Here is a 16108-nt window from a genome sequence, read left to right as displayed (position 1 = left end):
CTCTGGGAGCGCTGGCCGCGCCTGTAAGAAAATCTCATTTAACAGAAGTGAAAAAGCAAAATTAGCCCAGAGGGAGCGGAATGACTTTGTCTTCCGTTATCCCGCACTCAGCTTCCACTGGTGAAGGTGAGTGTGACTGCTTGTTACAGCCCCCTTCCGTATTTATTCCCGCAGCCCCTAGCCGTGCTCGCCTTAATTGGGACCGCGCTTCCATCTTCGCCACGGTTCAACACGCACGGAGATGACAGGGGCAGCTGAGGGGCACGCCTGGTCTCACTAGGCACCTCCAGGTACCCGTGTCCCAGAACCTGACCACTGTCAGCCAATGCCAACACCCGCTTCCCAGGTGCCACCACCCGACACACCTGTCTCGCCCCAACCCTTGAAACAGATACACGGATGAATAAAATAAAAGATGCGGGCAAACGAGGCCCACGCTGCTTATGAGAGCCTGTAAAGGTGGGCAGCCACACGTTTTATTAAAGCTGAAGCCCAGAGCAGAAGGTAGGGCCAAAGACAGAGACTTGGAACAGGGAGCGCAGTTTCATTAAAGTGGCTACAGTCGGACAAGCTTATGAAAGAGCTGCAGGCACTTTCAAGAGGAGCGGAGAGATCATTAAAGCTTAAGATAGAGTCACCGGGAGGAAATTGGCAGGCGGATTAAAATGGCGCATTGGTGAGGAAAAATCAATATGGCCGTTTGAGCGGGTGATCCGGTGTGATCTCACCATCAGCCTTTCCCAGTTCCGCATGCAGGGAAGAAAGAAGGCGGAGTCGGGCAGAAGAGCAGGCCGCAGGGAGAGCTCGCCCAGGGGTGAGGGAGGGAAATCTAGATCAGTAAACAAGCCAGCAGTGGGTCACATATATCTGCAAGTTGAAACAGACTGCAGCCTGTCCACACAGAAAGAGAAAATGAGAAAGACGCAGCGTGTGTGCGTGTGTGTGAGCAAGCAATAGACCAGGTGTCCCCTCTTGGGCTGAAGATGTATACAGTACGTGGTAGCAGTACATCTGGTCAAAATGTCAAACTCATTTTGAACTGAATACATTTGTTCGGCTGGCTCACTAAGCTCTAAAGATTCACTTTGTCATCCCACTGCTCTTTCCAGACAGATTCCTTTCAGCTGAAGTACATCAGGAAGGTGCGATGCTGAACTCTTATACTGAAGCTGACGTTTCAGCCAAGGAGCCCACTGGCTCTTCACAGTTAATTATGACATATACGTTGAGCATAAGTTATGATATTCAGAACCTAGCAGAATACAGAACCTAGGCATAAAGACAACTCTATATATATATACACATACATACATACATACATACATACATACATACATACACACACACACACACACACACACACACACACACACACACACAGTGCGAAACCCGAAGAGGTTTTATACATACACACACACACACACACAGTGGTATTACAAAACCTCTTCAGGGTGCCTATTCTTTTTTCTGAACACTGTTTTGTAATATATAGCAGAGCCTGTGCTCAAAGTAAGTCATCACCAGTTGTAAAGGTAAGTACATTGTCTTCAGTGTAGGCAGGCCTGGCCTGTAGGCATGACCTGACAGGCTCAGTACAGCAAAGCCACAGAAAAAACGATTATGCTTGTGTCTCACTAAGAGTAGAACAGACACCTGTATGTTTGTGCCATGGGATTGGGCAATTCAATATATTTACATTTAGATTTGTCATTTAGCACTTTGATCCTAAGGAACTTACAATTCAACGACTTGCGGCCCAAGTACAATTTGAGCGAGTGAGAGTGAAGGGCCCTGATCGGGCTCCCACAGTGGCGACTGGGCAGTCGTGGGGTTTGAACCAGCAACCTTCTGATTACTAGTCGAGTCCCGCTTTCACTGCATCCAGAAACGAAATCAAACAAATAAAACATTTATCAACGAAATCAAATAAGTCTGAAAAAAAAAGAAAAAAAAGGAAAAGATATCCTTAACAATCCGGTCTGCCTGCCCAACCAGTCTGGCACCACTAGAGTGTGGACTATCACGTCTGGGTGAGCAAATCCGTACGACCCCTCCTCCGTTCCGTGTGACCTCTCCGCCGAGCTGAGGTTATTTTGCAGGAGCAGACGCAACGGGACGGCTCTCTAACCTCAGGAGGGCATGGAATCAAACACCTGCTGGAAATTCCTCCAGAGAGCTGCTCCCCGAGGCCATTCTACCTCCGACTGGGGCAGCACAAGCAGACTTTTAATTCTCTTCTTTTCTCTTTTTCTGCTTACTGTCAGCACCGAAACATGGGTCACCAATGCTGCTTTGCTAATTGCATTAGGGCAGGCAGGAATGCCAAGATCTGAAATGTAACTTCTGAATTATAGTAGTTTTAGTTTTTTGGGGCTTTTTTTTCAGGGTAGTGGGGGCGTGTTGTAAAGAAGTAGACATACACTCGGCATCACAAGCTCACTTACCACTCGCTGTGGACGAGACAGAATTCTCACAAACGTGCAGAACGTACCTTACAAAGGCAGAAATCAATCTCGAGCTGTATGGGCCCTGCTCAGAGAGACACAATTGGCTTGCATGGTAATCACTGTTATTTTGCAATAGCGAACCTGTTCAAGCATGTCAGAAACAAATTCAAACTTCACAGTTAGAAAACCACACAGCAGCACAGGGCTACTTTAATCAACTGATTATGTAGCATGATTTGTGTTTAGAATTGCATGTGAGTAGTGTGATTGGGCAATTACATATTCCTTTGCAAAGAACCAACACTGCCAAGGAACCATCACACCACACTTCTGCCAGAGCCTAACACTGGAAACCAGCCTACACTTTCAGAAGAGAAGAACGAGGATAAATGATGAATGGAAAGGAATCTCACCAAGAAGTGTAATATTTACAGAACCAAACACTACCAAATTTCAATAATAGTGGACTAGATAGTCTCATGCACGGAGCAAAAAACCGCTCCATCCTCCCCATTTTCATTCTGCTGCACTGCAAACCCTGATCGAGGTCTTCGCATGCAGGGGCAGGTGTTAGGTGGTGGGGCCGCAAAAAACTCCCTCGTCAGCATTCCAGCAGTCCATCTGTAGCCAAACAGCTGTGCGCGTGTTTGTGCATGCTCAGTATGAGAGGCGGAGCAGAGAGAGGGTCAGGGCCGGCTTGACGCTGGTCGTCACGGTGCTCAGCGAACACGCCCCCCCGTCACCTTGCTGAAGCGTGGCCATATGGTGGTGCCTGTCTAGGTCCACGGCCGGGCGCGTTCGAACATCGGGGACTTTCCAATGGCACAGGGGCCGAGACAGACGCCGGCCCCGCGACCTCGTTCCGGGCCTATGGCCCTGCGCCGCTACCAGTCCACACCCTTGTTCGAGCTGGAAGAACCGGATACAACAGGTGCTGCCGTGCTCCTGGGGAAAGGGCCCGAAGAACAAGGCTGTGGGCGTCTCTCTGGAACAGACCGGAGCAAGGAAATGGCGTGTGGGGTGGGTGCACAAGACCGACTCGCACCGAGTCCCATTACGGCACGGAGTGAGATGTGAAGTCTGATTAAAGTAGACAAGAGAGGCTGTTACAGTGCAGCAAGCTGAAAATAATGAGCAACTAATCCCTCAGTCTGATCAAGTTAAAAAGGCGGAGGAGGACTTGGCAGGCCGTCACCGCTCGATTGGTACGTAACTCGCGAAGCACATGTGGATGCTGGAAAAGACTTGCATTTCCATGCGATGGCCGCAGCACGCTCCGAATTCAGAGCGTTTCATCGCTATTGCCACCCTTCTGCTGAAAAGCGTTTCAGAGCCAACAACCTCATCCTGAACGCAAGAAAGACAAGAGAGATAATGGTTGACTTCGGAAAGACGCGTGCTGCACACATTCCTCTCTGTCTGAACAATGCAGTAGTGGAAATGGTCAGCAGCTTTAAATTCCTGGGGCTGCACGTCTCTAAGCACGTCCGTCGTCACAAAAAAGGCCCGTCGGAGACGTGACTTCCTAAGGAAGCTGAAGAGAGTGGAGGCGTGCAGCGATACGCTCCGCCGTCTCCAGGCGTGCAGGAGAGGACATCCTGGCCAGCTGCGTCACAGTGTGGTACAGCAGCTGGAAGGAAGCTCCGCAGTGAATAATGGAAACTGCCCGGGGCGTCACGGATACCCATCTCACAAACACAGGGGACAGCCACGTCAAAATGTGTCCGAAGAAAGCCAGCAGCGTCACGAAGGTTCCTCTCACAGACAGGCTATGTTCCCTTCAGGAAGGAGGCTTTTTAACATTAGAACATGCACCGGCAGATCCAGGAACAGCTTTTATCCACAGACCAGCACCGCAACCTGATCCGAATACTATCACTCTGCTGTATTTGCATATTCTAAGCTGTATTTGCACATTAATTATAATATGTTTACATCTGCAATTTAAAATGCTCATCAACTCTGCACGTCACTTCGCTCAGCTACTGTTCTGAGCATCAATATCTCATTATAGTCTAACTTTAAAATCTTTGGCTTTACTTCCGTTTACTTACATTTAAATATCTGTTTTTCTTCTTTGTGACTATATTCTAGGTTCATTTGTATTCCTATTTAAATCTGCACATATGCTATGATATTATTTAATTACAGGATTCTTCTTGCACGCGTACGTAGCACCTCATGAGTCAGAGCAGATTCCTCCTCACTCTTCTGGACATTTGTTACGCTGATGAACGACAATAACGAATCTCGGCTCCAAGAGGGCGAGCTGGGAAAGGAAGCGCAGGCCAAAGGCGGTGGAGCGTAGCTAACCCACTGGGTGGACCCTGGTTGCTATGTGAGGTGGCGCGCGGTGTGCTGACCCACAGGACTGAATCAACCAGGATGATTAACTGATGTGGACCAGAAATCCCCACCCAATTTGACTCGGTCAAATTAAATCTGATTGGGGTAAATTAAATAAAGCAGATAAACCAGACAGAATAGTAAATAAAGGAGATGGAAGAAAGTGAACACCACGTTGAGAGTTCAACTTCACAAGTACGCTTCTGGAATCTGGTAGGGAGACTGACATTAGTAATAAGTGGTAAGAAGAACTTCCTTAATAAAGAAATATTTGCACTGCCAAAAAATCTAACAAGTGAAAACATCTACTTTCAATATTTTAAATGTTCTCATTTTGAGACTGTTGTGAGAATATTAGATTATTTATCTTGTTTTAATTTTTTTATTAAATAATATCATCCCACTATATAATTTTTCCAGAAAAACCATCTGTCAGTATAATAATAATAATAGTAAACCTTTAGAAATAAGTTTTGAAATCTTTTCATTTTCTTTCAGAAGTCTCAAAATGAGAAATAGTAGATATTTATACAAAATTTCAGATGTTTTCACTTGAATAAACATTAGCAAATGTGGCTGGAAAGTGACTAAGACCAGATTAAAGAAAGACACGGACAATTTCAAGGTCTAATTTAGGTGTCTTTTTGATTGTGATTTTGTCTAATAATAACTGAAGAGCAAGTGCTGACGCTGAAGTTTGCCAAGGCGACGGCGGTGGTTAGTGCTCTGCTCCCCAGGTACACGGCTCCTTCACAAGGCTCTTTGGCTCCTATGAAGCTCCTATGAGCTTCAGCCCAGCTCGTCTCATCTAGAGCTTACGCATCACCACCGATTTCCTGTTTACACACGCAGGCAATGGAGGCTCCTCTTTTAGAGCCACACACAGAAAAAGAGTGGCAAAAAAAATATTAAAATAGTACCCTTCCCCCCCCCACCCCACATACATACACACACGCAGGAGTCACCCGCCATAACACATGCAGGGTCAGGGTTCCATCATTTAACAGTGACCGGGGCGGAGGCAGCTTTTAAATTGTCTGTAGGTCAAATATCAACTGTTCCCTTTGAGTGGTTCCTTTACAAAGCCCGCGCATATCCCATTTGAATACATAATACAAGACATTAGCCACTCCTGATTAGAGATAAATACAATAAATGTGACATGAGAAAGGCGGTGGGGCCTGACAACGTGAAGGTTATTCAAGCACCAGTGCCGATTCGAACGCCTGCCCAGATAATGCCTGTTCACACACGCATTAGTCCAGAGCTAATGTGATCATTTGAATGACAAAGCCTCTAGTTAGCTGGCTACATCAAGCAGCACAGCTGAGCTGTGTGAAAGGCACCGCTTAAACCTCAAGCAGCTTTCTGTGAAGATGATGACTTCAGACAAATGCATGCAGGCGTAACTGTACACATGTAGAGATGTAGTTTTGCTTTTCCTTGCGAAACCTGACAGCAAGTTTGTTTTATTTTTTTCCCTCCAGACGAAAGGCAAGCAAAACAAACAAACAATAAATAACTAAAATAAGAGAATAAGTTGGCTGAGAAAGCACACGTGACTGCAGGTGTTGTGGTGTGCTAGGGGACACCGAGCTGAGGGGTTAAAGGACGACGTGCACTTGTGGAATATTTCCACGTGTGAAGTCCTCTGTGTCCTTTCATTAGTAGTTTGGTCTGAAATATCTATACGACTTAATAATCAATCCAGTGCAGAGAAGAAACATGAACAGGAGCAGAAGCAAAAAAAAAAAAATAATAAAAAAAATAATAATAAAAAAAAAAAAAATCAAACCTGCACCAGAACCGGTAATTAAAATAAAGGAGCAGGAAGGAGATATGAAAGCAGCGAGCCAATAAACCGGGGGGGAAATCTCCTGCATAGATGCATATCATCACAGATGGAGAGATGAGGACAGAGGGGGAGACATTCACAGGGAGGACCAAACAAAACAGCACATAAACAAAAAACAACCAAAAAAAAGCCATCAGCAGTACTCTGCCTGCCTGCTTGGCAGAATTAAAGGCATCATTGAGCTTAATGCAGGCTGAAGACACAGGGGCTGGGTTCTGGAGCGCACAAGCGGGGCCCCCGTCTCACAGAAATGGCCATTGGATTCTGATTACGCCGGCCTAATAGAAAGTAATGAGAGGGGCTTTTGCTCTAGTGGCTCCTGCTCCTCCCCAGAGGGGCTGCCAAACTCTCCACAAAGGCCAAGCCACGCCGCCTACTGATTGGGTCCGACACTCGCTAAAGGAGGGCTGGGTAAGTGAGACAAGGACAGAGGGAGGGAAGGGGGAGGGGCTAAGAGAATGCGTCAGCGAGTGAGACCAAAAGAAAGGGAGGAGCCAGTGAATGAGTCAGCAATTGAGTGAGTGAGTCAGCGAGAGAGAGAGAGAGAGAGAGAGAGAGAATATAGAGCAGACAGAGCAGTTAAAGCAAATAAAGTGGGAGAGAAGAGTGGCTGGTCAGAAGCAGAGCAGCAGTAGCCGTATCGCTGGGAACAGCTCGGCTTAGGAGACAGACAGGGATGGAGGTGCCCACCATCGATCCGGCTGACCAGTTCCTCCAGGGCCTTCACTTTCCTCTGGATCCCCGGCTGGGCAAAAGTGTAGTTGTCCTAGGAGAGAACAGAGAGAGAAAATGCAGCTCAGGCCTGACTTGGCGGGCGGGCGCACGCACACACACACACCCACACCCACACACACCCCCACACACCCCATTATCAGTGCATCTGGCTTTCTCCGTTATGCGTCATGGCGCTATTGATGGATGTGGGTTTGCTGAATGACGTGTCCCCGTGGAGAGCTCATTTACAATACATCTGCATCACCACAATTAAAAGCCATTGATCAAGCAAAATGCCATCCATTAGCCGAGCTTGCATAATATTTTTATTCCTGAGGGACTTTTAAAATGTAATGGGGAGAGGGCTAAGAGACACCCAAAAACACACCCACACACACAAACACACACCCACATACACCAAGCACCTAACTGCAGTCAACAAAAAAACCCACACATGTACACATGCCCACATGCACCCCTGCTGCGAATGGGGAGTAAGGCTGCATGCTGGGAATAGTGGTCCCCGTAATTAAGTGATAATATTCATCACAGTCCCGTGGCCCACGGCGCCTTAATTACCACATTCATTTCAGGCGGCACCGATGGCTCTCATGACCAGACAGCCACTTAGAACTCCCGGCCGCAAGACCCGCACGATGCCGGGGGGGGTTGGGGGGGTGGGGTACGACAGCAAGTCGCAAGCTTATGGGCACGTCAGGCGGGGCTGCCGCTAACGGCATGCGCGCAGGCGCACGTGGGCACGTCTTGAGATACCTGCTGAGAAGCCACTCATCTACACTCCAGCGAGAAGTAGCACTGAGGTAGAACACACGGGAAGACCTAATAAGTGTGTGGGCAAGGGAGGAAGAGGTTGTGTGTAGTCTGCGTGTGTGTGTGTGTGTGTGTGTGTGTGTGTGTGTGTGTAAATAAAGTTTACTCAATAAAACAGTTCATCCGGAGGCTTTTCCATTAAGACAGACAGACATGTTTGTCTTACTCCTCTCACGCTGTCCTCTCACTCAGAGGTATTGGCATCCCAGCAGCCATGTGTCCAACAGTGTCTGACACTAAAATGACCAATGTTGCCCTCCTGAGAGAGCAAAATCGACAGGCAAATGGAAAGCCAGTAGCTTGGGAACGACTGACAGAGAGACAGGCTTCTTAATGGGAACATCTTGAGAGTAATTCCCCGGGATTAAGGCCTTTGTGAAGCAAATAACATCTACAGTGGCTTTTCCAATATAAAATATAAGTGAAAGCTTTCCAATGCATCAAGATCACATTAATACAATAATAATTTGGTCTTGGAACAAAATCACTTAAATCTATGATCAACTCAAACCCTTGCTAAGCTAGTCAAATAATTTGTTATTTGATTAACCTCAAGTGCCTTTGTGGGAGTCCTGTGGAAGATCAGGAATTTGTCTAGTAGTAATGGTTGGCAAAGGTCTTAACAGGCACTCAGAAAGATAAACTAATAATTCTGCTCACATCTGCCGCCTGAGCTACTGCAACAGGTGTTAAGAGCGCAGGCCTGACAAAGAGGCGCCCCCTCTGCTGCGTCTCAGACTTGCAAGGGCAGACAGTGCAGCTGTGTGTGTGTAGGTCCGTGTCCACATTTGACGAGGCTTCTGAAGGAAAAGGAAGCTTTAATGTGGCCTGGGAGCAGCTGAGGAGGCGAGCAGCCTGCGAGGCGAGAGAAGTCATTAACCGATAAACAATTTCAGCCGCTCGTCCTTCAGGCTCTGTTGTGCAGCCCTGCGCGCTCGTGCACGTCTGCGACGAATGCGCGAGTAGCTGGCCACCGGGCGCAGGGACGCTCCCCGGCCCCTCCCCTCCGCTGTGACCTCCAAACGGGCCTGGTAAGAGCTCTGGCGCCGGCGAGCAGAGGCAGATGGGCTGAGCTGCTGGCCGGGTGGTAGGACGAGGGCAGCGTATGTGGCCTACTTTCGCTGCTTCGCCTGGACGGCTGACCCTGGAGGACGCGTGCGCCTTGCTGAACTTTAACGCTAAAAGCCGGGCTAATCTATCTCAGCAGGAGTTGCCCACGTGCCGGTTAAAGTGCTAGGGCCATGTTGGGACAGGGAATTGAGACTCGAGTCGGTGGCACAATCAGGCCAGGTCCTGGTGTTCTGCAGTACATGCTGATCTGGGATCAGGCATTCTCCTTGTAGTGCTGCTCACCACTGCCGCGTGACGAAGATGAAAAACGGCCGGCTTTGACGCCGGAAATTCTAAACACAGTCAATGAGGCCTTGACCGTGAGGCCGTGACCTTGTCAGCGCGACTGATCATAGCCTATCGACTGGTAGATTTAAAATGTTATGGGTTAGCAGCGCAGGAAACAGCCCCCTCATTTGTGCCATGTTCTAGTTGGCCAATTACCTGTTAAGCAGAGGCTAGTGGTGGGGTCAGTCTTAAGCGTGCATTAAGTCTGCCCACAGGCTGCAGTAATTACACCTACATTATTAAAGCTTCTTAGCAGTAATGAAGTACCGCTGATCCCCGCGAGCCATAAACAAACCGAGGCTTCTGCAGCCACGCCAACTCAAGTCCGGCCCTGCGGGGGCATCCCGCGAGCCGTGACAGAGGAGTGAGGGGGGACCGGGGGCCACGTAGAGGGTCGGGGGCTCGCACCAGGCAGGCTGCTGCACGGCATTTTCTCTCTCCACGTCTTGTCGGGGATTCGTTCTAAGCCGCGGCTCAGGGACCGGGTTTCAGCTTCCCGACACCGCCCCCTCCCAGCGCCGCCTCGCTCCAGCCGAGAGGGAATCCGGGCGAGCAGGGGGGCCCTTTTCTCGCTGACGCCGCGGCCGCTCGCTAATCTCCCGCCCACTCTCAGCACAAAAGGGGCCAATTCCTTTACACCTGCGATGGAGGGGCAGAGGATGGAGGAGGACAAAAAGAGAGCTGGGCAGATCGACGGAGGACTATGACCTCTCCCGTGCACAAACGCGGACAATAAGTGAAGGAAAGGACCACTCTGATAACGACGGAGAAGTGAGGCGCACCGCAGGAGCAAACCAAAACAAGGTGATGACAAACCCGATAAAAAAACAAAAACAAACATTTTTTAAATGTGCGCACAAAAAGCTGCTCTCTGAATGACTCGGCTGGCAGAGGGGGGCTTTTATGCTGCCGCTACTGACAGCCCTCCATTGGTCCGGTCAGCCTCTCTCTCTCTCTCTCTACACCATTCTTCCAGGCAAGCCTTTTATCAGGCTTATAACCCAGAAATAACCCAGCCATTGACGGTGCGAAGAACCAGGATCATGAGCTTATCTCAGGAACATCTCAAAGTCACCGCGCACCGGGACACCGCAGTGCGCATGACTTTCATGCGTCGCTGTCTCCCCCTCCACACACACACCTTCTCTCTCTCTCTCTCTCTCTCTCTCTCTCTCTCTCTCTGATTCATTATGTGGCTTAGAGATCGAGAAAGCTTTCAGATATCTTAATGGGCTTTGAGAGATATCGGGGAGGGGAAAGGGAGTGCATGAGCATGGAACTCGAGTAGAAAGGACTTGCACCTTCAAGCCTGAAATGTATCAGCCTGAGAGACGCACGTGTGTTAGCGCGCACGTGTGTGTTTGTGTGTGTGAGAGAAAGAGAGAGAGACAGACAGACAGAGAGTAAAGGAGACTTAAGTTGCTGGGGTTTATGCAGTGGGGGGGGGGGGTGTTACAGCAGCAGGCGGCTCTATCAGACACATGATGTAGGAGCTCGGTGAGCTGAGACACAGGCGTACAGCTGTCAATAAAGGAGGGAGACGAGATGTCTGCAGCCAGGCAGAAAACACAGCCCTTCCTGTGCAGCACCCGCTCCCTCAACAGCCCCTGATTGGATATAATTGGCAGGGGGGCGCAGGGGTGAGATAGCCTCCTAAACAAAGACTGGCACCGCAGTGGGCAGAACACACACACACACACACACACACAGACAGAAGGGTAACAACTCTGAGTCATATTCTCCCAAAAGTGTGCGGCTAAAATGCGAGATAATAGCAGCCTCTTGCTTCAACAGCTGCTTGGAAAACAGCCTGGCCACACTCACCGCCCTGGCAGCCCACGGGATATGAGCACAATCACACACTGATTAAAGACTTGTGCGCGCACACACACACACACACACACACACACACACACAGGTTTAGAAAGAAAGAGAAGGTTACAGAGAGAAAGACAGAGTGAGACGGGAGCTAGCAGACAGGGTTGTGTGGGGTTAGCTGGGGCTCTGCGTCACGGAGCCGGCCTGGGCCTCCTCCCCAGCGCCCCGGGGCGAGGCACTTTCAGCAGGGACCTGCCCGTTTCCTCCCAGCCTTCAAGGGCAGGGCCATGCCTGTCCGCGCTCCAGCCCTCTATCCAGCCCGGGTGTCAGGGCTGAAACGCCAATCAATGCTAACTGGGTAATGGATGGAGGAAAAGACTCGCACGCCAGCGACTGAACGTGTGTCAAAGCGCTGAGCAGGCCCAGCCTCCGTCAATACACTGTTCCCACAGAGCAGGAGACCAATTGGCCGAATCCGATCGTTGGAGCCCGGGGCTGCGTCTGGTTCGATGTTTCCGATGAACGCATGCAAATATTTAACAGATGATCCGGGATCCTCCAGCTCCGTGAGCGGCTAATTTGTCCGTGTGCAGAGAGCTTTTCCGAAGGAGCAAAGAGAATGGCGTCACCGAACGTCTCGTTAAAACAGACGGGAAATCAAGAGACGAGACAGGCGGGTTCCCTGAAGGCCGGTCAGGCCACGGCACTGCGCTCTCAAACATCAAGCAAGGCGCTATACTCAATATGACGCAATACAGAAAACAGAGCTCTTAATGGGAAAGCAACTGCAAACAACATTTGCTCAATAATGACAATTTCACCAAACGAAAGATATATGTGCTTTTTTTCCTTTCCATTTATGTTAAATGCCACTTTTATATGTTCTGCTTCTGCCTTTGGAACAAACCCTCAGGAGCCATGAGGTAAATGGCTTCATTTCGTTTTCCCCACTTATTTAGCGCGCAGAGACGGACGGGGGGAGGGGGGTTTGGTGAGAGAGAGGCGGCGGGGTTGGGGTGGGGGGTCCGAGAAGGGGAGGGTGGGGAGGGGAAAATAGGCTAAATAAGCAAGTGGCTCATTAATATCACTGAAGGTGCATTTCCACTGACAAAGGGCCTCGAGAGGCACCTATTTATTTAGGAAATTAATAAAAGTGAGCGTTTGCCCCAGTGTAAATGCCATTTTCCGTCCACGGCGGCACATGGGCGCGCGGCTGTGCATGGAGAGGGAACACGCCGTGCTCCCTCTGACCTTGACTCTAATTGCGCGGCGGTCACCGGGGAGCGGCACGCTTCTCCCTATCGCTTTATAAACAATTTTAAAGGGGCTGCACCGCTCGCAGACCTTAATTAGTTCATGATCCTTGGGCTCACAGCCCTAAACCCCCCTCTGATCTGTGGGCTGATGGAGGAGCTGAGTACAAGAGTGTTAACCCTATGGGCAGCGCGGCGGGAGGGCAGTTCACGGGCTTCCCCCCACCCCACTGGCGTGCGCTTGTGAGGCCAGGGCCAGGACCCCCCCGAGCTTTAATTGCTGGGACCACGCAGACAGAGTGAGTGAGGTTCTCAAGCACGACGGGAACCGTCCTGGGGCGCCGCGGAGCCAACGAGCTTTGTACCAGTAATGATGGCGTGTGCGAGAAAGTATCGGATTGGTACTAGACGAGAGCTATCGACTCCGGCAGCGGAACGACACCTGGGTAATGGGAAAGCGTCCGAGCTACGGAGGCGGCCACGACGAGTCCGCCTCCACCCCTCAGGCACGTCGACGTGCGGTGAGGAGCTGCAGGCCGACAGCCAGGCGCCTCTGGGGCACGTGGGAGGGGGTGGGTGTGAACCAATAGAGTCCTACTGCAGGGCACCAGGGGGGACAGCTGATGGGAGAGCTGGAGCCGAACAGCAAGCCGTTGACAGCAGAGACGGCGCCCTTTCTGGGCCGGATTCCATGCCGGCCTGCCTGGCATTTGGATTCAGACGGGCCCGGCGCGGTCCTAGCCCAGGCAGCCAGCAGGAGGACTGGGAAGCTGGCACCACGCCGCTGAAGCCTGCTCTCGCCCAGCTCCACAGTCCCAAGCGCTAGGTCAGAGGGGCCATGTCCCTGTCAAGCGTGCGGGGCCGAACGGGGATAACGTCCCCTCCGCACCCCGCTCTAAATCCGGGTTAAGGTGACTGAGCCCCGAAGCCTCCTCCATCACAGACGCCACCCGCACTCTGCAGCCACAAATCCTCCCCCCCGCATACAATTAAATGAGCACGCCTCTGCTCATACATACACGGCAGACTGGTTTCTGATTAGTTTACAATATCACAATTTCATCTTAGTCTTCAAAAGGTAATACTACGGATTCCCAGCCTCTAAACATTAGACTGCTCCACGCTTTGCCAAGGGGTGGCAGATGTCATCTGTGGAATGATTTAGTCCAGCTGTATCTAGGAATGAGAAAAGCTGTGGCGTACAGCGGTGCAGGTCAGGTGCGTCCCCTAAGCAGCTCCGCGGAGGAATAATAAAGAAGCCTGGCACAATTGGTGACAGGGTAATTTGGGGGGAAAATAAGCACTTATGTGATTGTTTTTCTAGCCAAATGAAATGAACAGGGCAACCGTGCTATCAGTTTTGATATTTATCCTTGGAAAATGGATGGCTTAAGTGGTTTTTGTGTTGCTGAGCACATTATTAATCTAGGAGGCTGCTTATGGGGAACAGCACCGCACACACCCTGAAGTCAATTATGCCCAGAAGGCGTCTACGCCTATGATGTCATCTACGCCCACGATGTCTTCTGTGACCTGTGCTCCGTGATGTCAGGCCATGTCAGCTCATTTTCTCATTTGCAGAGAAGTCTGAACCAATTCAAAACTGTTCATCTGATCCACACAAGCGTAATGCCACCGCAGTCGGCAGTGGCAAGTCAAATCTTACAAAAGTTGCCCATACGTGTGACTTCATGTTTACATTTCAGATGTACAGTAGTTAGGATTTGTACATGGAGGTCTGAGAAAGGCAGCGTGCCTCTCTCTACCGAACAGAGGTCATTTCGGTGTTATATCCTAGATGTCCGGCAAGCTACAGTTCCCTTGACGTACTCTCAGAAAAGGCACTTCACCGGACTGGTCTGCTCGCACCACTGTGTTGCTGGGTTCAAATGAAGCTATTACTGGCAGACGGTGGAGTCCTTGATAGTCCCAGGCTGAGCAACCCTGCTCTATGCATGTATATAGAACCGCTGCAATTATTCAAGGCCGGTGTCATGGGGCGTGCTGCCGCTGACCCCGCACCGAGCCAAAGACGTCAAAGCAGGTTAGTGCTGGAGAACGGCAGTCGCGTGGAGCTGACATTCGGCGCGGTAACCTGGAGCAGTGGGGCCAGGCGGGAGGGCGAGGTGCGGCAATTATGAGCCGTGTTCTCCCCTGAGCCCAGCTGTCACGAGCGGAGCTTCACCTGACATGGGAGGTGTTTAACATCACTCAGCGTTAAGCTGGTCTCCGCGGCGACGGCCAGCATGCCACGCCGGCATGCTCGGACGGACACACAGGATCAGCTCACACCAGCTCGCTTCAATGCCCTACACCCCACTCACACTGCACCCAAATGCACACCAGCAACAGGACTAAGCAATTATAAGACATTTTAAACCATTTTAAGAAGTTTAAATCTCTGCTTTAGTCAAATTTCTACAATTTACATTTTATGTAAATGTGTTATGTAAATATGTTACATTTTATGTAAATTTTAAATATGGCAAAATCTTGCTTTTGTGCCATTTATGCAGAAGTATCAGAAAGGCCTGGTAAAAGGTCTGTGAGTGTTTTGATCAATGACTGCATCCACACAAATGCAGGTCAATCTTGAAGCACTCCATTTCAAGGGTTCACCAATGTGTGTTTAATAGACTGCGGCTAATATCATAATTGCGATATAAAGCCATATAACTGCAGTATATGCTGTAATGTAACGGTACTCCAGGACATTGTACAGTTTTGAGATGACAGCTTCTGTAGAATTCACACAAAAAGTGGCTCTTCTCCAAAAAGCTATTTCACAAATTTAGGACAATGCAAAACACGGCTTTTAGTCTTATGGGAATACATTTTTTTACCTTCCATTTATTAATTTCTTGCAATAAAAGGTGTCTCAGTTATTACCTTACAAATTACAAATGATGACGACTAGCAGAATGCTACATAATTAACGTCACAAAACCCCTTACAGATCTGGCTTTTTAAGACATACCTTTTTGGATTTTGCACAAATGTACAACGAATCCATTTCTCAAATGTCTCAATATATTCTCAAGGATTCCTTGTATTATTAATGGGAAATAGCTTAAAGATATTTCACAATGAGTCATGGAGCAGTATGGTACACTGAAATATGGACCCAGCAGTGAAGAACAGGGCAGTCTCCCAGAACGTGAGAGGTTTTACAGAAGTCTCTTTCTCCGAGAGGCACGTTATCTTACTCCTTTTTCTCGCGTTTGAGAGTTCTCAAAGTAATTTGCAAAACAAAAGGACTAAGAAATATGGCAGCAATCAATCTTCCTGTCATTGCTTCAGTAACTAAGGGTGAGGACAGAATTCTACAGCTACAGAATTCTCCTACAACCGAACACTGGAGACACAGAGGAGGCCGATAACATCAACCGGCTCACGTCCACCCGCCGAACACATGTGAACGTATAGCAGACGTGAGCCGCTCTGCT

The 16108-nt window shown here is 49.5% G+C and overlaps 1 protein-coding gene across 3 annotated transcripts in view; it reads right to left on the bottom strand.

The window, feature by feature from the left end:
* tbc1d22a (TBC1 domain family, member 22a) overlaps positions 1–16108 on the bottom strand; it is an 86777-nt gene that overhangs the window by 25158 nt on the left and 45511 nt on the right. For all 3 annotated transcript variants that reach the window (XM_035528306.1, XM_035528308.1, XM_035528307.1), the window contains one exon: positions 7339–7414. In XM_035528306.1, the coding sequence (XP_035384199.1) occupies positions 7339–7414 (76 nt within the window). The remainder of the gene's footprint in view (positions 1–7338; positions 7415–16108) is intronic.

This window comes from Electrophorus electricus, chromosome 7 (assembly GCF_013358815.1).
Source record: "Electrophorus electricus isolate fEleEle1 chromosome 7, fEleEle1.pri, whole genome shotgun sequence".
Taxonomy (NCBI): Eukaryota; Metazoa; Chordata; class Actinopteri; order Gymnotiformes; family Gymnotidae; genus Electrophorus; species Electrophorus electricus.
Note: the sequence above shows the minus strand (reverse complement) of the source record. Positions and strands in the feature narration are given on the sequence as shown.